We start from the raw sequence: 23,910 nt of genomic DNA on the forward strand, positions 1-23,910 counted from the left end.
AAAGGATAAAACCGATCATTTTCCCTAAAATTAAACCTCCACCAACCAATGTGTAATCAATTATCACCTACCAATACGGTAGTTTAGGCACGCACCTATGTTATTATGTCCTAAATTGCCTCAATTGGCGCAGCCATTGATGAATTAGCCCTTCCTTTAATTGAATGTTTTCAAAGATGGCAAAAACCAAACACATAGTGCTTGACTGAAACTTTCCATGGAACTAATCGGAAAAGGCCTTTTTTTGGTGTTGTCATAAATCACCTGCTTTATAGATCTGCCATATATCTTTGCAACAACAAGAATGCTGACGATGAGATAAACAGAAAAACTAAAGAAAAAAAATAGTACTAGAGTTCCAAGATCGCTTTTCATCCAGATTGGTCAAGGTCAAATTTTAACTACTCTTCCAACCAAGTTAGTGTAGTGGTGGCATAAGGGGTACCAATATGTGTGATTAACGTTCAGTGTACCAATTGCATACTACAGTGGTAGTTTGGTCTCTGACTTACATAAGAAACCTTCTCTTCCCCAATCAAATGAAATGGTGATCTACGATGTATTCAACTGTAGTATAAATTGTGAAATTGATTCTTTTTGAATGTTAAATTAAGTATTACTTCATTTTATAGATCTGACCATCTAACTATTGAAAGACATGGACACAAATTTGTTGACTTTCAGTGAGTGTGTTTGGTTTACACATTATTTACACATACATTGACTTGCTTGTATCATCAACATGTTTTTCAATCATCTTTTTATCTCACATACATCACATCAAAAAAGTGTTACGGTATTTTTTAAAAAAAAATTATCCCATATAATCTCTTATCCAAACACACTCACTTGACATTCGCTTGATGGAAGACATCCTTGAAGTTTCAACACTGTGATCAAATTTATATAGTTTTTTAGGTCTATTGTATCATTTGATTTTCAAATCTATATAGATTTGTTTCATGTTTAATGTAGTTATTGCCCATAATGCAAATAGTGGAATGAAATTACCCTTTTTATTTTTTTTCTTAAAAAAAAAAAAGTATTACTTCATTCACTAAGTGACACAGACGTAGACAGACATACCTTAGCCACAATTCATCATGTTCAACAAATCTTCATTTCAGGATAAATGCTATGTTGGTTTTTGTAAGCCCCTTCACCTCGTTGTGATCAATTAATGAAAAATAAGGAATCATTTATTCTGGGCAATTAGCAATGCTGACCACCTTTGAATGCTAGACGACCAGCACCCCGGCTGTGTATTTTTCCCCCTTGGGTTGGATGCTCCTGAGAAAAACTGCCAGAGTCCATAGGCAGTCTGTCTAGCAAGGAAATTGTACCAAATGGTAAGCGCTAACAACAGTACGTTAACATACATGAGATGTTCATAGGATGCCTTGGTTAGTTGTTCATTATTTTAATTACTTTTGTCACCAGTTCTCATCCAATGATGTGGAAGAATGACGGGAAGAATATGGGGTATTGAATTTCCTTCTTCTTCTATGAAGATTGTAGTAGTACTATATGTTACAATTAGGTTGAGATCAGATGAATTAGAGTTTCTGAATTCTAATCTCACTTCTTTCTCCTGTGCTTTAAAATTTTTTTAAAAAACATGGTACAAATTTAAATATAGTGAAACATATGGATTTTTCTCAAAGGTTGATATCTCTTTCACAAAATATATCATCGTGAACTTTTTATAGAGAAATTGTGTATGTTGAAAAGAAAAATTAGTTCCATGTCGCTTTTGCATGCAAATTTTATGGGTTAAAAACCCAATCAATGCTACAATCAAAAACTAAAAAGAACAAGGGAAAAGTTCAAATTTAATCATATATTTTTGTTGTCCATAAGAATACACACCACTCAGAATTTTTTTTTTTGAAGCAGGAGCTTTTAAATTCACGTCCCCTTACTTACAATTCATCCTCCTTATCACCCAATTCAACTTTCTCAATCACTTAAAAATATATTTCTTCATTGTCCAATGATAAAAGGCGTCTTAATTAAAAATTCTTTGCTAGTTGATCTAGGCTTCTTGACCTCCCTCCCTAAAATTTTCAAGGGTGTGTCATATGTTGTTTGTTTTCCGTTGAGAAAATAGCACAATCAAATTATGGGATAAAAATGAATAAAATTTACGATTATTTTCACTACTAGTATACTTTGCTAATCTTTTAATTTGGAATGTATTCAAAGTAACTTTCCAATTTACTGCTGCATCCGCTGTAACTATAGACTTATAGGGCCTGTTTATTCCATCCGCTTTTGGCGCACGTGGACTCGACTTGCTGTCCATGCCGCCAAAAGACTTAATTGCCCTTACTAAAACTGGAATGCTTTTGGTTAGGGGTGGCAATTCCTGACACGACCCGAAAACACGACACGAACCTAACACGAAATTAATGGGTTTGGGTTGAGGTTTTGGGAGTTCGGGTCAGAATCGGGTCGAACCCGATGAACCCGAAAAGAAAACAGGTCAATTTCGGGTCAACCCGTGGTGACCTGATATGACCCGATGTGACCCGTTTACGAATTAAAACTAATTTAATAAACATAAAAATTATTTTATCTAACTAAACTAAATCATTCTTTTTTTCCAAAGGCATTAATTACTTAATCCTAAATGAATTTATTTAACTTGTGTGAAGTTAAAATTATTATATTTGGACAAATAATACATTATGTTATTTTTTACTTTTATCTTGTTTTAATTTATTTTATATTTGGTTTGGAATAAAACACTTTTATGGTGTTTAATTTATTTTAGATTTGGTTTGAAATTATTTATTTAAATTTTTATTACTTGATGATGTAATTAATTTTGTGAAAAATTGATTTTATTAGAAATTACAGTGATAAATTAATAAATTAAAATTAAGTTTCGGGTCATTTCGGGTCGACCCGCCAATCCGCCAACTCGAAATTTTCGGTTTCGTGTCAGGTACCCTGACCCGTTTCGGGTTGGCGGGTCGGGTTCGGATCAGCAGGTTCTTTGTTATACTTAGGCCTCAACCCGACCCGCCAACCCGAACCCGACCCGTTTGCCACCCCTACTTTTGGTCCCCGTGATCACTACGAGGATGATCACCTGTTCACCCTATATGACGCTTGCATGTCATTCAGGCCAATCAACAGTTGCCAATAATGCTGAGGTGTCATACAAGAAGTAAAGAAAAAATCGGATGCTTTTCAATACAAATAAGAAAAAGGAACTTCACAAATAGAAAATAAAATTTATTCGTAAAGAAATCTTCTAAAAGGTGTAATAGAGATGCATTAGAAACATGTTTTTTTAAATTAAACTCAATGGAAGGGTTAATTTGCATAAAAACTACACCAAGATGAATAGTACTGAATTTTGAACAAATTATTGAAGAGAGAAAAGGGTTTTCGAATTAGAAATTTAAAGTCCATGTCACATATTTATTTACTTCAAATGTGACCTGTATGTTAAGTGGATAAAGGAAAAAATATCATATTGTTGCCTTTTTCATTGTCATAATATACACAAATTATTTTTTTGTGAATGATTAAAATAATGACAAAGTTTATAAAGGAGGTTAATTTTTCTTGTTGTCCTTATCAATGCAAGATCTTACCATACTTATTTGCATTCCACAAAAAAAAAAAAAAGGGAAAAGGTGCCTGTGAGTGTATGGTGTAACTTGAAGAAGAAAAAAAATCTTAAGAGATAAAATTTAGAAAATCGCTATTTATATTTGGGAACTTAAAAAGGAAGACATTAAATAGCATTTAGCATGTAAACTTGTCATTGTTGCTTGGATAATAACAATTGCCGATGGCTTATTTTTATTTTAAAAATTTGTAAATAGTACACTTTTGAGACAAATTAAGTTAACTCGACGAAATTTCAAAGCCAAATTCATAGAACAAAAAATCTACTAATAAAGCAGAACCTTGATGATACTCTATTGTTACTAAAGAATATAGATTTGATTAATCAAATCTTACATAAAAAAGTTGTAGCATATGTATATTTTTTAATTTCCAATTTCCATACTCAACTGCTCTATTATTATCTTTAAATAATGAAAAAGACACCGTAAAATTATTATGGAATGCCCAAGTGGCAAGATCAAGCGATAAACTTATTTTCAACCGTTTTTCTAATTAAGGAAAATAGTGAATCAGCCCACGAGCCACCGGAAATTCAAGTTTTCATCTAGTGCTACTGCTACATCATTGGTCAAAAACTTTGTCCGATATAAGCCAAAAATTAAAAGGGGAAGAAGACGTGCAACTGAGCTGCTCGCCAAAGATACCAAGTAATGCGATCTACGGCCGCTGTCGCTTTCTAGACACAACCTCCCGTACACTAGCACTACAGCAGATCCCCCCACCACACACCGATTCGCACGGACCAGGCCCAATCTAAATCCCAAAACAAACCTTCACCTTATCCAAAATCATAATCCAAAACCGCGTAAATAAACCTCCAACAAAGGGCCTTTTCGTAACCCTGTTTTGTCTCGATCCCAAAAAAAACCGAATTTAAGCCAATACTCCTCTGACCGGCAAGTAAGTTAACGGTGATGGAAAATATTTCGCCGACCGGCGAGAATCCCTCGAAATTTCCTATAAATACCCCTCCTCTCTTCGCACTTTTATCTGCATCCTCGCTCTCTCTTCCTTGTGGCTACTCTCTCTCTCTAGACAACTTTCTATCGATACATACACGTCAATGTGTCTCTACACAGTGAAATAATTTCGATTTTTTATTCATTATTAATTAATTATTATATCGCTTTCTCTTCCTTTAGATTTGGTGCACTTTAAGGTATTTTTATTTTCTCTCTCTACTGCTCTAATTTTCCTCATTTTGTCCTAAAAGCATATACAAAATGATAATCTTAATAATAGGTTGACAAAAAATAATTTAGATCCAATAAGTGAAAATATTAATTCGTAAATGCGTTTGACTATGCAAATTCGGCTATCTCATATTCGATCTGACCTGGATTCAAGATTGATTTCTTGATTTTTCTTGATACAGTAATATTTGTGTAATTTTGATGAGATTTTTTTTATCCGAATTTTTTATGTTTAATGCTAGGTATTGACTTTTTGTTTTAAATTGCAATATATGTTGGATGGAAAAGATTGGTGATAACATAGGGAGATTAAAATTAGTTTTTAGTTTTGGACTGATTTTTGTGTAAGATTTATGTTGAGCTGAAGTGGACTCTGTTTTTTGTTGCGTAAGGGTTAGGGTTAGTGAGCGGTGGACTTTGGAACCAGTGGATGTTGTTTTTCTAGTGACAAATTTAACGTGAAATGGACTCGTGAATTTTGGGGTGAGGAAACTGAAGAATAACTGAAGTTCTGGAAGATGGATTAGACGTGGGGTATCAGTGAGTGATTAGATCCTTAATGGGTTCTAATCATCTCAATTGTTTGTTATGAGTCTAATCAAGATGATTTTGGCAATATTAACAAATTATGATTGTGTTGCATTTCTTTATTTTACTTCTAATGCCCTAATATAGATCCAAACATTGTGTTCAACTTTCTTGTTTTGGCTTGTTTAATTTGTGTAGTTTTTGGTTTGAATTCGCATTTGCAAATCTGAATTCGGGCCTGCTCTATTGAGAACGAGCATTGCTTCGTGAGCTCTTATTCCAACCAATGAATAGTAATTATGGGTTTTGAGATTTGCTTCTTCTTTTTTTTTTTTAAAGTTTTTTGTTGTTTTTTGGGGGGGGGGGGAGGGGAAGGTGGGGTGAAGAGGAATTGGTTGTTGGCATTTTTATGTTGTTTAAATTTTTTTTAAAGCAGTTTATTGATGGGCTGCTTCATAAGTACAGAATTTTTTGTTATACTTAGTTGTCTAGGTGAACATGATAGTCACAACATTTCGATGTAATTACTTATTATTTTGGATGTGGACTAGTGTTATTGATTTCTACCTAAATTCAATATTTTAATCAATCATTTGATCTTGCGGTTTATTTCTTCATTTGCTTTGCTTTGTTTTGTTTAGTTTGAATTCTCATGATAATGTTTTCTTCTGTGATCTGTGACAAGCGCTTAAACATTATCTTTCTAATCTTGAATGCAGAAAACCTCTTGTTTGTGGTGTCTGATTTGACAAACCAGAGGCCCAAATTTTTGCTTATTGGATCTGTGGTTTGGTTTGGTATGTGCATTTGTCTTAGAGAGAATAGACAGCAAGTGGGAGTTAGAAATACTCGGTTATCCAGCTTACTTTGTATGCAATTGCATATGAGATGGGCTCCAAGGGAAAGCTACCTTTTGATCTTAACGAGCCTCCAGCTGAAGAAGATGAGGACAATGATGGTTTTTGTTTCCAGCCACAGAAGGCCGTTCCTTCAAGTTCTCACACCTCCGAATTATTTGCCTCATCCGCTGGTCCTCAAGGGATAGTAAATAACCATGCTTTTTCCCACGCATCTTCTGTCTCAGGTTTTCAGCCTTTTGTTCGGCCGAGAAGGGGTCTGGGTTCTGAACATCCTGCTAGGAATAAGACTTCAGGTAACTCAACTGTTGATGCTGCATCTTCCAAATCAAGCAGAGTTGAGAAGGAGAAGGCTGGCCAGCAGCTAGATTTGAGTTTTGCAGATCCGGAGGCTGTTGAGAAGGAAGAAGGGGAATGGTCTGATGCAGAGGGCTCTGGGGATGCATACAGAATTCCTAATACACATGAAGAGTCTACAACTGGCAACAGAGTTTTGCAGGAGAAAGGGGCAGATGAGATGAGGAACCATAATATTGATCAGGTTATGGCTTCCGAGAGTGTTGCTCGGAATGCTGGGGATGTGAAGGACGATAATGGGGACCTTGGGTTTTCAGGACAGGACCAAGATACAAATGATAGGAGAAGCAGTAGTAGTCGTACTTCAGAATGCAGCTCCATGAATGCTCAGGAAGATTCTGGGTTGGTTCCCAAGCAAAAAGAAAGCAAAGGAGTTGAAGCAAGTTATGCGCAGAAGTGTGCAAATAATCCTGGAAAGCGTCCTAGGCTTGACCAACAGAAGGAAGCAATGCTAGGGAAAAAGCGAAGTAGGCAGACCATGTTTTTGAATTTAGAAGATGTAAAGCAAGCTGGTGCTCTGAAGAGTTCAACACCAAGAAGACAGAATTTCCCCGCCCCTATTACAACTCGTACGGTAGGGCGTGCTCCACCTACTGACCGCATGGCAGATAAGCAGATTCAGTCAACTAGCAAGGAAAGCACACAACTTGATTTATCAAATAATGAGGGAAATGGTTATGTTGAATCACAAGATTCTAGAGATTGCAATGGTGAGGTGCATTCTGGGCTTTTGTCTCGGCCTAGGAGACCAACTAGTTCGACAGATCTCATGGCTGAGGCTCAATCAACATCTATATCTAGGCAAAGTTCATGGAAACAACCCATAGATTCAAGGCCAGTCAAAAATTCACCTCTCCCTGTCAGGAGACCAGCCACAGGCAGTTCAGCAACTGCAGACTTAAAGTCAGGAGTGAAAAAACTTCCTTCAAAGAAACAGGTTGCTGTGAGCACCATGTATCAGGATACATCAGTGGAACGGCTTCTGCGAGAGGTGACAAATGAGAAGTTTTGGCATGATCCAGGTAATGAACACTAATCTTTGGTATACAAATTTCTGACAGCTCTATCTAGTTTGTTTAGGGGTTTGTGAATTCTTCTATTGTGTGAATCTATGTACTGTGATAGTTCTCAAGCTTTTGTTGATAGTTGATGTGAACTTAAAGCATACTCTCCTTGCATGATCATTGTGATTCTGTGGTTTTTATTTTTTATGATGCGCTTCAGTTAGAACTTGAAGAATTGTTGTAAATGGACTGGGCATCAAGTTGTCGTCGATCTCAATTACATAGTGTCATGTCTTTGTTGTCATTTTTAAATGAGAAGAGATAGACAGCACATCCTTTTGTTTGGGGGTGTGAATGTGACAGATTGGAAACAATAAGTTCCAAGATCCTGAAAGCTCTTTAATCCAAAAAATCTTATTCTGCATCTAACATACATTTGGAATAATCAAATCTATGGGCCTATAGTGTTTGATGATATAATAGATTGCTGGCAATTCTGAATACCTGCAATTTAATAGCTTTATTTTATGCCGGACATTAGTTGACTATGAATATACTGTCCATTTTCTTGTTCGACAAGTGAAATCTTAGTGTGATTTAGGTATAGTGGTTCTCAGAAGAAGCTGAGAGGATGAAAGTCTTTTTTTCGTCTCCAGCTGACAGGACCATTTAATCTAAGTGCTTTTCTGTTTTCTTTAACAATTCTATTTCTTTCTGTGGACCATTGAACTGCTTGTAGAATGGTTCCACCTCATTTAAGGTTCAAATATTGGTTGACGATCTTTATTAATAATATTATTATTATTTTGCTTTTTGTTTGCCTCAGTTCTTTACTGGCTTTAATTTGCAATTAGTATTACGTATTTCATGGTTCGGTGTTGTGGGTGAGGCAGTATTCATCATATATGCTTATTGAGTAAATGGTAATCTTTGTATTACTCAGGCCATTGCATATCAGAGGGGATCCTACAGCTTCATATGGTGGGCATTTCAACCGACTAAAAAGCTTGTGGGATGAAGACTATTGCAGTCATCCTGAATTGAGCTTTAATCCTTATTTTTTTGTAGTTGCTAACCCACTAAGATTGGATAATGCTACATTTTGTGTTATTAAGTTTTCAATCATTGAAACCTGGATGCATTGTGAAAACTGAGTAGCTCACAGGTTCTAAGCTTTTCTTGCTATCTAAAGAAGTTAAAGGAGTGAATTGTGTACTGCATCTAATAAACCATCATTGTGCTTACTAGTTATCTTGCTACTCCTAAGGGCATAAATTAGTTTTCTGTTGTTGCATTTTAATGTGATGACATTCTTGGTTGCTTCCATTGCCTTGCTGTTTTACCTTTTGAATTTTTTCCTTGTTAATGCTATTCTGTTGCCATGTTTTTGTGGTTTGTGGTCGTGAGCTGTATTGTTTTTTACTTTTCAGAGGAAACGGAGCTTCAATGTGTACCGGGTCATTTTGAATCTGTTGAAGAGTATGTTAGAGTATTTGAACCTTTGCTTTTTGAGGAATGCCGGGCGCAGCTGTATAGTACTTGGGAGGAATTGACTGAGACGTTTTCTGTGCATGTGAAGGTTCATGTGAAAAACATTGAAAGACGTGAAAGAGGTATATTTTAGTTTGTATGTGATTTTGTTCTAACATGACCAGTTAGTAGTGATTCTTAACATTTCGGATGGAGTTGGCATATGTGGTGGTTCAGGCCAGCCCACGATGTGTTTTGCCCTCTTTAGCAGTCCATCTTGGTACTGCTGATTAAGGGTAACAGCTCTTTTGGTGATCAGTAATTTCTTGAGTACACCAGATGCCTTTTAGGGTTGCACTTAATATGGAGTGTCTGTAAACTCATGAATTGATTGCTAGGAGAATAACTACATTTTTCTTGTCCTTTATTGATGCTTGAAAAGGTGGAAAAATGTATCTGTGTGCACATGTATGTTGGGGAATGGGGGCACTTTAACAAGTCTGGAAGCTGATTTACACGTTTGGGAATTTCTTTCAGTAAAAGTAATTACGCCAGAAATTTTTTGTTAAGTATTACACCAATAGTTGTGATATGTCCCTTAGGATTGTTTGTTTGCCCTTTTAGATGCTTCTTGTTGCTGGAACTTAGCAGAAATTGTGCTTTGCTTTTAATGAATGAGTTTGTATTCGCTGTATAATTTCTAAGGATTCTGTTGCTTTCTGTTTCATGGATGGTTTCTTTTCCTTTCTTTCCTTTTTTTTTTTTGGTGGGGGGGGGGGCGGGGGTTGGGGGTTGTCTTATGGATGGCTACTTACTTTTCCTTCTTTTGTTAGGGTGGTATGATGCAATATTAATTCCATTTACTGAGCATAAATGGACCTTTAAGGAGGGTGATGTTGCTGTTCTTTCCTCACCTAAGCCTGGATCAGGTTTTGTACCAGTTCCAGCATTGATTATCATATTTCTAAAGCTTCAAATTAGTTACTCAAAGTTTTCATGTTATAATGCAGTGAGATTAAAGAGGAGTAGCAATTCTGTTATAGAAGATGATGAGGAGGCTGAGATCAGTGGACGTGTTGCTGGGACGGTCAGAAGGCACATTCCTATTGATACGCGTGACAGTCATGGGGCTATTCTGCATTTTTATGTTGGTGATTCATATGATTCTAACAGGTCAGTTTTACAAGTTTCTCATTTTCTCATTGGCTGCTTCTCTCAGGCGCATTTATTGCTAATGATGTTTTCCTTCCAATATTAATGGGTAACTGATTGAGAATTATTTCTTCATGACTTGTTTCAGCAAGGCTGATGATGATCACATTTTAAGTAAACTTCAGCCAAGGGGCATCTGGTATCTGACTGTCCTTGGCTCTCTTGCAACCACCCAGAGGGAATACATTGCCTTGCATGCTTTTCGCCGCCTTAATTTGCAGGTAATAGCTATAATTCAAAGTTGGGCATTCTCAGATGCAAATTCTTGTGGAAATAACCAAATACTAATTATCTGTCGTCTTATAGATGCAAAATGCAATTCTTCAGCCTAGTCCTGATCACTTCCCGAAGTATGAAGAGCAGCCGCCTGCAATGCCAGAATGCTTCACTCCAAATTTTGTGGACTACCTTCATAGAACCTTTAACGGGCCGCAGCTAGCTGCAATTCAGTGGGCTGCTATGCATACAGCTGCAGGTACTAGTAATGGGATGGCAAAGAGGCAAGATCCATGGCCATTTACTCTAGTACAAGGTCCTCCTGGTACAGGTAAGACCCATACTGTCTGGGGAATGTTAAACGTCATCCATCTAGTTCAGTATCAGCACTATTACACTGCGTTGCTGAAGAAACTGGCACCTGAAAGCTATAAGCAGGCTAATGAGAGCAACTTGGAATCTGTTGCTACTGGATCCATTGATGAAGTTCTTCAGAGCATGGATCAGAATCTTTTTCGCACTCTTCCAAAACTTTGCCCAAAACCTAGAATGCTTGTCTGTGCTCCTTCAAATGCTGCAACAGATGAATTACTTGCTAGGGTTCTTGATCGAGGGTTTATTGATGGTGAGATGAAAGTTTATCGTCCTGATGTTGCCCGAGTTGGGGTAGATACGCAAACGCGTGCTGCCCAAGCTGTTTCTGTTGAGCGGAGAACTGATCAGCTTTTGAATAAGAGTCGTGATGAAATCTATGGTTGGATGCATCAATTGAGAACTCGTGAGGCTCAATTATCACAACAGATAGCTGCCCTTCAAAGAGATCTGACTGTTGCTGCTGCAGCTGGTCGTGCGCAAGGATCTGTGGGTGTTGATCCTGATGTTCTAATGGCTAGAGATCAAAATCGCGATACTTTGCTGCAAAGTCTTGCAGCAGTGGTTGAGAGTCGAGATAAAACTTTGGTTGAGATGTCCCGCCTTCTTATATTGGAAGGCAAATTCCGTGCTACTAGCAATTTTAATTTAGAGGAAGCTCGTGCTAATCTGGAGGCAAGTTTTGCAAATGAAGCTGAAATTGTTTTCACTACTGTTTCAAGCAGTGGGCGAAAGCTATTTTCTCGTCTTACTCACGGTTTTGATATGGTTGTGATTGACGAAGCAGCACAAGCTAGTGAAGTAGGAGTACTTCCTCCACTTGCTCTAGGTGCAGCACGCTGTGTCCTGGTTGGGGATCCACAGCAGCTTCCAGCGACAGTAATCAGCAAGGCAGCTGGAACATTGTTGTATAGCAGAAGTCTCTTTGAGAGGTTTCAACAAGCTGGTTGCCCAACAATGTTGTTATCAGTTCAATACAGGATGCATCCTCAAATCAGGGATTTTCCTTCTAGGTACTTCTACCAAGGGCGGCTGACAGATAGTGAAAGTGTTGTTAGTTTACCTGACGAGTCTTATTACAAGGATCCATTACTGAGGCCCTATTTATTTTATGACATCACTCATGGTAGGGAATCGCATCGAGGTGGATCTGTCTCTTATCAGAATAGGGAGGAAGCCCAGTTCTGTCATCGATTGTATGAGCATCTCCAGAAAACAGCTAAATCATTGGGTGTGGCAAAAGTAACAGTGGGTATCATTACCCCATACAAATTGCAGCTAAAATGCCTTCAACGGGAGTTTGAGGATATCCTAAATTCAGAAGAAGGGAAAGACATCTATATAAATACTGTGGATGCTTTCCAAGGTCAGGAACGGGATGTCATTATAATGTCATGTGTACGTGCGTCAAACCATGGTGTAGGTTTTGTTGCAGATATTCGTCGAATGAATGTTGCTCTTACTCGTGCTAGAAGAGCTCTCTGGGTATGGAACTTTTGGCCTTTTCTGTCCCTTCTGGTGTTATTTTATTAATCTAACAACATGCTTTGTCGCATAGAGGAACTTGTGCCTCACTGCTTTTTCTTGTGGTGACTGAATTTTATTTGCAGGTCATGGGGAATGCAAATGCACTGGTGAAGTCAGATGATTGGGCTGCTCTGATAAAGGATGCTAAAGCTAGGAACTGTTACATGGATATGGATTCTTTGCCTAAGGATTTTGTGTTACCAAAGTCGTCTCCGTATCCCTCATATCAGGCTAAGAACCCTAGCAACAGGGGCATGAGAACTGGGCTTAGACATAGGCCCTATGATGTGCACATGGAGTCCAGGTCTGGTACACCATCAGAAGATGATGAGAAGTCGAATACATCATCAATTTTAAGGAATGGAAGTTACCGGTCTTTAAAGTTGCCAATTGAGAACTCTTTGGATGATTTTGATCAATCTGGCGATAAATCTCGAGATGCCTGGCAATATGGCGTTCAGAAGAAGCACAATTCAGCTGGAGCAATGGGGAAGAGAGAATTACAATGATTGGTCAAAGTCTAACATTCCTTGTACTGATGGAGTGACAGACCACCACATTTACTCCTCCTGGCTTGGAAAGCTAGGAGCACATGATCCTTTTGCTCAAACTTTGTGTGGCAGGGTGACTTGGTATGGATGACCTTATGCAACAGTACACTTAATTGAGCAAACTACTTGGAGATGAAGAAAAAGTGAAGTGATGGAGATCATTGCTTCCAACTGGGCAAGTAGCTTTGTTTGAGTAAATCCGCTCTGGGTTGACTGATTAATGGCTTGGGGCACGCACGAAGCATATCATCTTGACATGGCTTTCTTCTAAATCTGGCCGTGTAGGCTCACTGGACTTTGTGTAGGGGTAAAGACATACTTGTGATATGTGAGCTGAGGTTAGCCTTCTGGGATCTCCGGTTTACGGCATTTTTGAATGGTCTAACCCAGCATGAATTCCATGTCGAAGTGGCACTTAGGCAAAATTTGTTTGTGGCGGAAATCCATCACCATTTTTTGGCTGCAAGTTGGTTGTATGTACCCACAACTTGCACTAGACTGAAAGCTCAATAAGAGTTTCAGTCCTGGTTTCTGGAGTGAAACCAGATGAGAAGGCTACATATACCATGAAACATTTGGTTTCTGACTGAAGCGTTAATATGCTTCATCGCATGAATGTAAGACTCTGCCAGAACCTCATTAGTAGATATTGAAGATGCTGTACAGGATATTGGTACAGGATTACCAGCATATTATAGCTAATGCGCGTCTGGAACGGACTAATTCTGTATATATTTGCAGCAAGTCGAAATTAGGACTCTCTTCTAAACATTGCCCATTACTTAGTGGGTAGAAAATACATTTCTTGGTTAGGTTCGTACTCTCAAATTGTAATATTGTCTTTTTTGTCTTACTTTCTGACAACGAATTGCTGAATGATACACCATTTCTTTTTTATTCAACTTCCCTGACTTCCGTGCCTTGTTTGATTGCATCCGATTATTAGCGCTTTTGCCCTTAGTGTTCCCCCTCTTCGCCGCTGTTGACAATGGAGGAATCACATCTGAGTTTCTTAGTAGGGTAATAGCAGCATTACTTATTGCTACTTCATCTTGCAGCAACTCTACGCCTTGCAACGTGAATAGGATTTCATTCTTGGATAATACTCTGAAACGTAAAAATAAGCGAATCAGGTAGTGCAATATTACCCGTCAAGTGCAAATAAATCGGATGCGCCGGAAGCAGGTGTCCACTCCCCGCCCTCGGTTTTGTGGATTAGGATGAGATGGAGAGTCAGCAGATGGGCAATCGGGATCTTTTTTATCTTTGTTTATATATTCCATTCTAGTTAATGTCTGGCTGATAAAAAAAAAAATCTTCTGAAAACGATTAGCACGTGTCGCTTCTTTGTTTACCAAAACCTGAGAATAATTTCCCTTCTTTGACCGCAGCACAATTTGTCTTGTTTTCGAGTTATTAATGCGCCAGTTAAATGTAAATAAATTCCTGCGCCTCGATTTTGGACGTATTTCCCTTGTCTTCTTATTTGTCCACGAGTTTTGTGCATCTCATTGTTCTTTCCGTTTGGTCGGCATCTGGTATGTTGCAACACTTGTAGGGCTAAAACAATTCCCACAGATGAAGGAATGAGAAAACTTTGTTCTTCACCTTCCCTACTTTTGCCAAATGCACATCTTCAACATACTTGAAAAGATGACTCTCTAAACTACAATCAAACCATGAAAAAAATAAAAGATTAAAAAAACTAAAAAAGGAAAAAAAAAAAAAAGAAATTAGAAGACCAGAAAGAATTCATGCAAACCTTCCTAGAGATTATAATCCAGAAGTCCTCCTTTTGTCATGCTTTGCAACCCTCTTCAAAGACAAACTCTAGGATTTGTTATCTCTTCCAAAGATTAGGAGTCTCGCATGAGAGGGATAGTCCATAAAGATTGGGTAGTAAAATGTTTTCATTATCTTTTAGTCGGTAAGTATTTTTTTACGAGCTAGATTACCCTTGATTTTTTTTTTTTCGGATATCGCACGTGATGGTGTTTCCATCACACACAACGACTAAAATTAATAGAAAAACTAATAATTTGTACTTTCGATAGATCAAGAGTGAAAAGTGTTCTAATAATTGTATGAAAACTAAACTTTATACGAATAAAAGTTTAAGAGTCACTAAAACTTCTCACCCGGTAAATAATTAATAGTTAGATGCCGTGATAATAAACAATGATCATACCCGTCAGCTGGCCTTACATGTTCATATATGATAGGCCCTGAATACAGAAATATCGGAAGCTGCCCAGGAGAGAAGTCCATTTATGTCCAAGAAAAATTCTTCTATTAGCAACTAAAATTCCATTTATGATGATGTTTGACGGGATGGAAACACCCAAAAAAATTCCTTAGTTTCTCTCTCCAACCAACCGGTTACCTAACACAATTATATCCACTGTTCCAACTTGTAGTTTGTCCAAATTTTTAACCTCTTCCTGCCCCCCAAAAGAAAATTTACAACTTCCAATGCTGTTTGGGAATTACGCAAATTTTTATCTTCGTCCAACCAAAAAAGGAAAAAAGATTATTTGCAAATATCTATCTTCCTCTTATCCATAAAGAATAAATGTGATACGTATCTTCCTAAATATAATAAGAAAAAATTATTCAAAACACCCCTTACATTTTGTTAAATGAATTCTTTTCGTCTTTTTAATTATTAATTTTACATCATTTACAAATTCAAGTTAGTAAAATTTATTTTCAACATAAGATTTCGACCACGTTTTAGTTTGAAATCATTAGGTGACCGTATGTAGTCAATTTTTTATGTACAAAAAATTCAAATCTCACCTTTTTAGTGGCAAAAATAAATATAGATTGGGTTGGATCTTACTATTTTGGGAAAAGAATAAATATGATTCGAGTTAGTTTCTACTTTTTAGGGGTAAAAATAAATATGAATTGAGTCATTTATTTAACTACAAATGGGATTTAACTTTTTGGCCCAAAAAAAAAATGATCATACATGGGTCACGTGATGGATTCAGGGCAAAAAATAGTAAAAACTTAGGTTGAAATTGAATGCTACCAACTTAGGGTCCTATTTGGATTGCAATTTGCTGGAGTTTTTGTCAAAAATATACTGTAGCAATTTGATATATGTAAGGTAAAAATATGATTCGAAAATGTGTTCATAGGAATTTTTTGGTGAAAAATGACTTTCCAAACAAAAAGCAAAGTTACTATTTAAAAAGTGAGAATTGGAAAATCATTTAACGAAATATGAAGAACACTTTGAATGATTTTCCGATATAATAAACTCAATCAATCTCAGTATGTCTTAATTATTTTGTGATTCACACAAAATATTCTATAGGAATGATGTACCTTTGTTTTGAAATTTTGGTGATAACAAATTCGAAAATCAAATGCAAAATTCTTTTGTAATTGTGATCGGGAGCTTTACACCTAATTTTCCTTTCTACAGTGCTGGAAGCAAGAGAGGAGTGAATTTATGAAGCGAGACATGGAAAGAAAAAATTGAATTGAGAACATCTAATTCTTTAAATTTCAACTTTAACCACTATACTAATACCTTTTCGGCGAATATACTTTTCATTCATTTAATCTTCTTTTTTTTTTTTTTTTGTGTAAATTCAACTAAGTTGTGACTCCATGATAATTTAAATATGGTTAATATTTACATCTACCTTTTTACTCTTAACTATAGCTTACTTTTTTTTCAAAATTCAAATTTACCTCTCAATTAAGCCCAAAGTAAGTTTTGAGATTTACTTTAAAAAACTAGACAGATCTTAAAATAAGCAAAAGTTGATGTATACTTAATTCAAGTAAATTAATTAACACTGAAAAGTTTAATATGTCCATTATCATGAAACAAGGAATCTAATTTAAAATTTCTAAAAAATCCCTTATGTGATTTTTGCGGCAATCAACAAACATCCTTATAATTTAAATGAAGCACAAGCGATGAATAAATAATATTTTTTGTCATAAAAATAAAAATTTTCCTCCAAAATTACCCTCGTTCCATCAAGCAAAATTTTCTTTTCGTTTTATACTCACCTTTTCCTGATTCCTTCTTTTCCTTTTCTTTTTTTCCCTTAAGATACTTTTTTTCCTTCTTTACTTTTTTCCAAAGGTAATATGTATAACAATCAATAACTGTGCATCAAGCCAATGTACTTGATGTCCATCAAAATTTGTGAATATTCCTTTTACACATTTTGTAATTACCTTTTATACCATACATACATCACATCTTGTAAGTGTTTTTAAAACTAACTTTTCAAAATATTTAATTATTTTTTAGTGGGGCATTTAATTAAATATGTGACCAAGGTCATGGATTTCTGGTTGCCTGCCCCTGAAAACTATCATGTTAAACTACTTAAAAAATCAGTCATATCAATCAATTGGCGAAACTAGCGTCGCTGATTGAAGTCCGTTCTCTAATGTCCAATATTCAATCAATGGATTTGAATTGTGTTAACATTGAAAATTATTGAGTAAATTAATGCTACTGAAGAGAGAACTATAATTGACCCAACGAGAAATTAGGGTATTTTTCCTTCCACCCCTTAAAAACAGATTTTTGCTGATCTCATTATACATTTTGCAAAGAAAACATCACCTAAATGCTTAAAGTGCCCGTAGAAAATTAATAAGAAATTTTTTTGTGTTTGCCATTTCAAAGGACATTTTGGTTCTTGTTATTTAGCTAGTAATTATTGCAAATACAAGTAGTTAGTACTCGACACTGCATTTAAAAAAAAAAAAAAAAAATCTTTCTTTTGGGAAAAGCATTCATATAAAGGACAACATTTTGAAATGGCAACTAAGTTTTGCGTTTGAATACAATCATTGAACACCAATATAGAGGACACAATAATATGATTGTTTGTAACCTTACTTGAACACAATCATTGAATAATCCAAAGGTGCGTTTGAAATCCTTCTTAATTGTTGGCTAATGTTACATATAAAGGTGGTCTAGAGGTGTGGCAACTTTGACCATTAGGTAATAAAGTATTTCACTTTTAATCCAAAGAATGGTTTGTCCTCTTTTCTATTTGGATTAAGTAACACATAGTCAAAGAGGACATACGATTTGCCCTCTTTGCTATTTGCTAATCCAAATACCAAATAATGGTCTATCCTAAAAAGTCTAGTAACATATAGTCAAACAACCTATTTGACTATTTATTACTTAGGTGTTCAAAGACTAAAATGAAAAATCTAATGTCAATTAAAAGCAACTCATTGCTGCCTTTTAAAAAACATTTAATTCTCCACAATTATTTCAAAAACATCATATTAAATGCGAGTATAGGGTATAAACTCATAATAAATAAAATTTAACCGCGAGGCTGGAAAGATATCATCATCATATTATGGAGTTATTGCGGACCAGATAATATAAAACTCTTTTTTCTACTGTTCTAGCAAATATATCTCGAGAGAGTCTGAGGCGGTTGAAAATTTCTGACCTTGTCTTAAAGGCAAAGCGAAATAGTCTGTGTTTGTAGTTTTCCAGTTTTGCTCACATGGTGTGCACGCCAAATATGACATTACCATAAACCCAAATATACATTTAGAATCGTCAAATACAATGTCAACAACCCATCAGGAATCTCTCCATTCTAACTTCTAAGCATACTCCTCTGCTCAGTTGACCCCCTTTGGCCTCTTTCATCCGTTCTTGGCAGTCTGGACATCAATCTTGATTCTTCCCAAGAGGTAATGCTTTTCAAGTTCTTGAATTCATGTGCAAATGTTTAATCTTGAAGCTGCTTTATTCATCTGGGTTTTTGCTTCTGATGGATTAAAGTTATGTTTACAGCTCGATTTAGTTATCAAATTCTTTTTTCTTTTGTTTTGTTGGGGGGGGGGGGGTTGGGTGGTTGAGTGGAAGTATTGGGCGCAGGTTTTGCATTAATTTCCAGTGGCTTATGTGTACCTGTTTGTTGTGGGGTTGCAAATCTTGGGCTTAGCTTTAATGTATTAGTACATAGGGGAAAGATGGAGGTTGCCCCCGGGGTGGGTTGGAGTTGGGGGGGGGGGGTGGTTGTTTGGTCCAACATGTAATTGACTGTTGTCCGTTGTTCAAGAATTTAAGTTTTCATTTCCACTTGTCAATTATTCTAAACGGAAATTAAGAAAAAGGAAGAGAGGTTTTTCAATTTTCTTTACCAAATGAGATTTCTTTGATTGAATTGGATATTGCAGCGTGTATGCTGTAGTTGGCATTGAGGTGAATTGGGATGCAAACGGCAAAAAACCAAACAGTTGTGATTTTGTGTGGATTTCTGAATATGAAGTCTGTAGTTGAGGAAGACTAGAAACTATGTAGTCTGAGTATGTTTGGATTTCTGAATATGTATATAGATTTTGATGTGGTTGCATCATGAAAAGGCTTCCTTTTTACTAGTTTATAAGCGCAGAAAGCTCCTGGAGCTTGCATTAAGATGGCAAATGTTCATTGTAGTTACAATTTTTACTCGGTACCTAGCATATAAGATGCATATTACTATGTAATTGGATTATTATTGATCACTTGCCTGAATAACTAGGCCTTTTAAATTGTGAACCCAAAAAAAAAAAAATCTCTATAACTTAAGCAATTGTATCTGTAAATGGTGAATTAGACTAAAATGGGCTAGCCATCAATTGGATGATTACCTGGAGATTCACCAGCACACGTTCAGTTGTGCTTTCTGTTTATACAAGTGATGTATGCTTGTATATTGTTGAACGCCTTTTCTTTCTCAAAGACTTTAGGATGTGCATAACAATGTAAATGTTCCAAAACTTGTCCACAGTTGAGAAATTGTCATGATCTTCTTACCATTTTGCCTGAATTTGAGTGACCTGCATAAAACGAAGAGATGTAATTAGTAGGGAGCTGACCTGACCTCCCAACAGAGTTTAAATTCCTTCTTACAAAAAGATAGGAGTGTGATTATAATTACTCTACCTGATTTAACTTCATGCTGCTTTTCAGGCTGATCAAGCAGCACCAAGTGATATAGTTCTTTATTCCAGGTCAGTGATTTCTTCTTGAAGGAGGGAGTGAGTGAGTTACAATCATTTCAAACAACTAGACAACTTTTCAGATTATGAGTTCAGGGACAAAAACTGCCACTTCCAATGGCATTGAGATCTCTGTGTTTCCAGAAGCAGAAAAGGAAAAGGTAATGTGATCATGCTGTATGAATCTTTTCTGTCTGGAGCCCTCATGGTTTGGGGTGGGTGGGGGGAGGGTTGTAGTAGTTGAATGCGTAATATGAGAATGAAAAGAGGAAAATATTGTAAGGAATTTCTGTATTTGCAGATTAATGAGGTAAGAAGGTTGATTGGGCCACTCTCAGGCAAATTGGCCCTTTTCTGTTCTGATGCATGCATAGCAAGATATCTAAGGGCACGCAATTGGAATGTCAAGAAGGCTGTTAAAATGCTTAAAGCATCCTTGAAATGGAGACGTGAATACAAGCCTGAAGAGATTCGATGGGTAAATCCTACTTCACTCAGATTAATCTATGATCTTCATACAAGTACTGATGCTGTTGTGGTTTGCCTAAAGAACAAATTCTCTCACTTTAGCTTTTTCCTTGGCTATGCCTGGTAAACCCAGTTTACTCTGATTAATTTTTCATCTTCAGAAAACCAGGATGCCATTGGCATACTTCTATTTGGTTTGATTATTTTGCCTAAAGGATAAACTCCTTCTTCATGTCACTTTTTTCTCTTGGCTAGACCTGGTGCTTAATTTTAAAAAGATATGTAGTTGTCCTAAACCCACTACCTAAATGTTCTCATTTGTGTTGTGAGTAAAGCACTTTCTTCCCTTGGATTGAATGCCTTAGCTGTAAATGACATTATTAGCAAATGAAGTTAGTCATCTCGTTTCTCTTTAGTTTTTGTATGCTAAGCATTACATTGCGTCACAAGCAAGTTTATTGCTGGTCTCAAGTTATTTTACAAAGTCAGGTGGCGGCAAACTAGATTTTCTTTTGCTATTCTGTATCATTCTAGGTGAAATGATGGTGTGTTTCTTGTCATGGTTTTGATGGCCTGCTTGATTCCCTTCTTCCCCTAATCCCTGAAGGTTTAGGGGTTTTTATGAGGGTCACATTTGATATATTTTCTTTTTGTTGTGATATAGGAGGATGTTGCCCATGAAGCAGAAACAGGAAAAATATACAGATCAAATTACAAAGACAAGCTAGGGAGGACAGTTCTTGTCATGAGACCCAGATGCCAAGTTCGTTCACAATCATGTGATTTATTTAGCATTAGCTTTACTTCAGTTGGATATGTCTAAATGGTTATTATTTTATGATGCATTATTTATCATGCATTGGTCTTACTTTGAGTGTTGGGAGTTTTATCAGACAGGACTCCATATTCAACCTTTAAGCCAAGATTTCCATTTTGTGCATTGTTATTCACCTGTAGATTATAGTGGTCCTGTCAGCACTATGTTAGTGAATGCTAAGTGTTATGTGGTGTTTATTTCTATCAATACTGACTGATTTCATCTTCCAACTCCTTTACAAGGACATGCACTTACAGAAAAAACATATTGAGACTGCTAAGTGGTGGTGGTAGAATTGCTGGATAATGGCCCAAAGGAATAGTCCCTCTGCTTTTTATATCAATAGTAGTTGCCCATTTGAGACAGCTATAAAATGTTCAGCTGAATCTATTATTGACAGTTTTAAGTGTGGTGGGAAATCATATTTATGGGCATCCTATAAGAAAGATGATCTAACGTCCAAAGGCTTAGCTTTGATCTTAACCACAACAATTTGCTGTTATGGAGAAAAGGGAAAACAAAAAAATTTCTGCTACTCAAAGTGCATTTTACGTGACCAATTGATGGTCAAACATGGATACTTTCAAAGTATAAAAAAAGGGACAATATTTTTCTTTGGAATATCTACTAAAACTAAAATATGAAGTACTTCCTGATCTTTGTTATGAAGTATAGAATTGTCATTTACATTTTTAGTATGAGGGCTTTAGTTGATCTCATCAAGGGTCACACCAAAGCCAAAATTAAAGCAACCTTCTATGTTTATTAAACTCAGTCTTTCATGTTAGCTTTACAAGTTGCATGCAAAGGTAGGCTTTAAGATGAAAGTCTAGTTCGTATGCTGTTTGCATATAGATGTCACTTATATCACATACAATTGGAATTTGTTGTCTGGGGTCACAAACTTTAACTTTCTTCTGTTGGGTATCTCCACAGAACTCCAAGTCAATCAAAGGCCAAATCAAGTATCTGGTTTATTGCATGGAGAATGCTATTGTAAATCTTCCCGAAAACCAAGAACAGATGGTCTGGTTGATTGACTTTCATGGCTTCAACATGTCACATATCTCCATCAAGGTGACAAAGGAGACTGCTCATGTCTTGCAAGAGCATTATCCGGAGAGGCTGGGTATGGCAGTGCTTTATGATGCACCCAAGATATTTGAGCCATTTTGGAAGGCAAGTCTCATTTCATTTATTCGATTTTGTATAGGTGATTGTAACTTATTTCAACATAGAATTATCTGGGGGGTGTCTTACTGAACTTGAGCTTAAGGCCTAAGTAAGAGATTTTAAAGCTTGGTTTCGTGTAAAAGCTCAAAGTGGGCTTTGGAATGCATTATTCCACCAATCCCAAATTGATGCCATTTCAGTGATACATTCAGGAACTTAAGGTGACTTTTGTTAGTTACTTCCCTGATAATTGTATCTTAGTTACCTGCGTTTGTTTAACTTCCAGTTTCTGTTTCTGGTGAAACCAAAAAACTGTCAAACTTGTGCAAAAGCTATAGATGTCATTTTTTTCCTGAGGTTTTTGTTTATTTTCATGCTACCATGGTGTCTCAACAAAGTATATTTTGAGATGTAACAAAAGGCAGTCTTAATACAAATTGAGGTGGTTTTCTGATATGCTTTGGTCTTTATGTGTTTGGAAATTCAGAAATATCTGCTTATTGTTTGAAAGACTGTATCCTCTTAGACTATGTCGGACAAGCTTATGTATGAGACGTGCTTACTATCTTGAACTTGGAACGCTGATAGCTTAAACTGTAGCTGATTCTTTTGTGCAGGTAGTGAAGCCTTTTTTGGAGCCCAAGACTGCCAACAAAGTGAAATTTGTATATTCAGATGACTCTAACGCCAAGAAGATACTGGAGGAGTTGTTTGACATGGATCAGCTGGAGCCAGCATTTGGAGGGAAACAGGGTGAAGATTTTGACATAAGTAAATACTCGGAGAGGATGAAGGAAGATGATAAGAAGGTGCCCTTGTTCTGGAAGACAGAAGGAGATCCTGCTATAGCCTCCCTGCCAGTCCCAGCCTTGGATGCCAGTACTTTAGAGTCAGATTCTGATACTTCGGATGGGAAAGCAGATGGATCATCTCATGAAGCTGATACAGACGATTTCCCCACTGATAATCCCTTGCCAGCAACTAAAGACCATGGCAATGGAGAGAATGATACCGAATAAGTTCGAAGAACAAAGAACTTGGGAACACCCACTCATTTCGCTGCTACCTGCATAAATACACATTTTGCTAACAGTTCCAATGACTGTGGCATTTGGAAAATCACGTTGCAGAGTTCAGAATGTTCTTCAGGCACTCCAGACACCCTTTTTCCTCTACGAGAGAGACTGAGAAGAACTTCTGTATGTGATTGACTTCATTATAGGCCAACATAAAGCATGTCTGAGAACACGAGGAGAAGCTAATGATATTCATGTTTCAATTGAGACTAATAAAACTAACTTGGGACAAAATCAATGTTTGCTGACTTTCCAAGCTTTGATTAGATAACCCTGATGAATGGTGAAGACTGGCTTGCTTATTGCAGGTGAATTTGGTGATAGTAGCAGGAAGTTAGCATCTTTAGACTTCAAATCACCGGGGGCATTCCAACTTCATCTTTCATACAGTGAAATGACAACTCTGTCCTTCCGAACCATCTTCTTTTAACATGTTCCT

The 23,910-nt window shown here is 36.6% G+C and overlaps 2 protein-coding genes across 6 annotated transcripts; both read left to right on the forward strand.

Annotated features, from left to right (window-relative positions):
- Positions 1-4,538: 4,538 nt before the first annotated feature.
- Positions 4,539-13,837, forward strand: LOC113713630 (probable helicase MAGATAMA 3). 2 transcript variants are annotated; one of them, XM_027237397.2, is made up of 8 exons: positions 4,539-4,807; positions 6,089-7,605; positions 9,018-9,200; positions 9,891-9,986; positions 10,068-10,230; positions 10,358-10,490; positions 10,576-12,342; positions 12,468-13,837. In XM_027237397.2, the coding sequence occupies exons 2-8, from the start codon at positions 6,258-6,260 to the stop codon at positions 12,891-12,893; spliced, it is 4,116 nt and encodes a 1,371-aa protein (XP_027093198.2). In that variant the 5' UTR covers positions 4,539-4,807; positions 6,089-6,257; the 3' UTR covers positions 12,894-13,837. The 2 variants fall into 2 exon arrangements, with proteins under 2 accessions (XP_027093198.2, XP_071925765.1); XM_072069664.1 differs by lacking the exon at positions 4,539-4,807 and adding an exon at positions 4,817-5,022.
- Positions 13,838-18,352: 4,515 nt separating this feature from the next.
- On the forward strand, positions 18,353-23,705 carry LOC113715222 (uncharacterized). 4 transcript variants are annotated; one of them, XM_072069430.1, is made up of 7 exons: positions 18,353-18,644; positions 19,909-19,949; positions 20,021-20,098; positions 20,239-20,415; positions 21,070-21,168; positions 22,159-22,405; positions 23,017-23,705. In XM_072069430.1, exons 3-7 carry the CDS (start codon positions 20,024-20,026, stop codon positions 23,412-23,414), a joined length of 996 nt encoding a protein of 331 aa, XP_071925531.1. In that variant the 5' UTR covers positions 18,353-18,644; positions 19,909-19,949; positions 20,021-20,023; the 3' UTR covers positions 23,415-23,705. The 4 variants fall into 4 exon arrangements, with proteins under 4 accessions (XP_071925531.1, XP_071925529.1, XP_071925530.1 ...); XM_072069431.1 differs by having other exon boundaries at positions 18,355-18,644; positions 20,034-20,098; XM_072069428.1 differs by having other exon boundaries at positions 18,354-18,644; positions 19,909-20,098.
- Positions 23,706-23,910: the final 205 nt, after the last annotated feature.

Source organism: Coffea arabica, chromosome 10c (genome assembly GCF_036785885.1).
Source record: "Coffea arabica cultivar ET-39 chromosome 10c, Coffea Arabica ET-39 HiFi, whole genome shotgun sequence".
Lineage (NCBI taxonomy): Eukaryota > Viridiplantae > Streptophyta > Magnoliopsida > Gentianales > Rubiaceae > Coffea > Coffea arabica.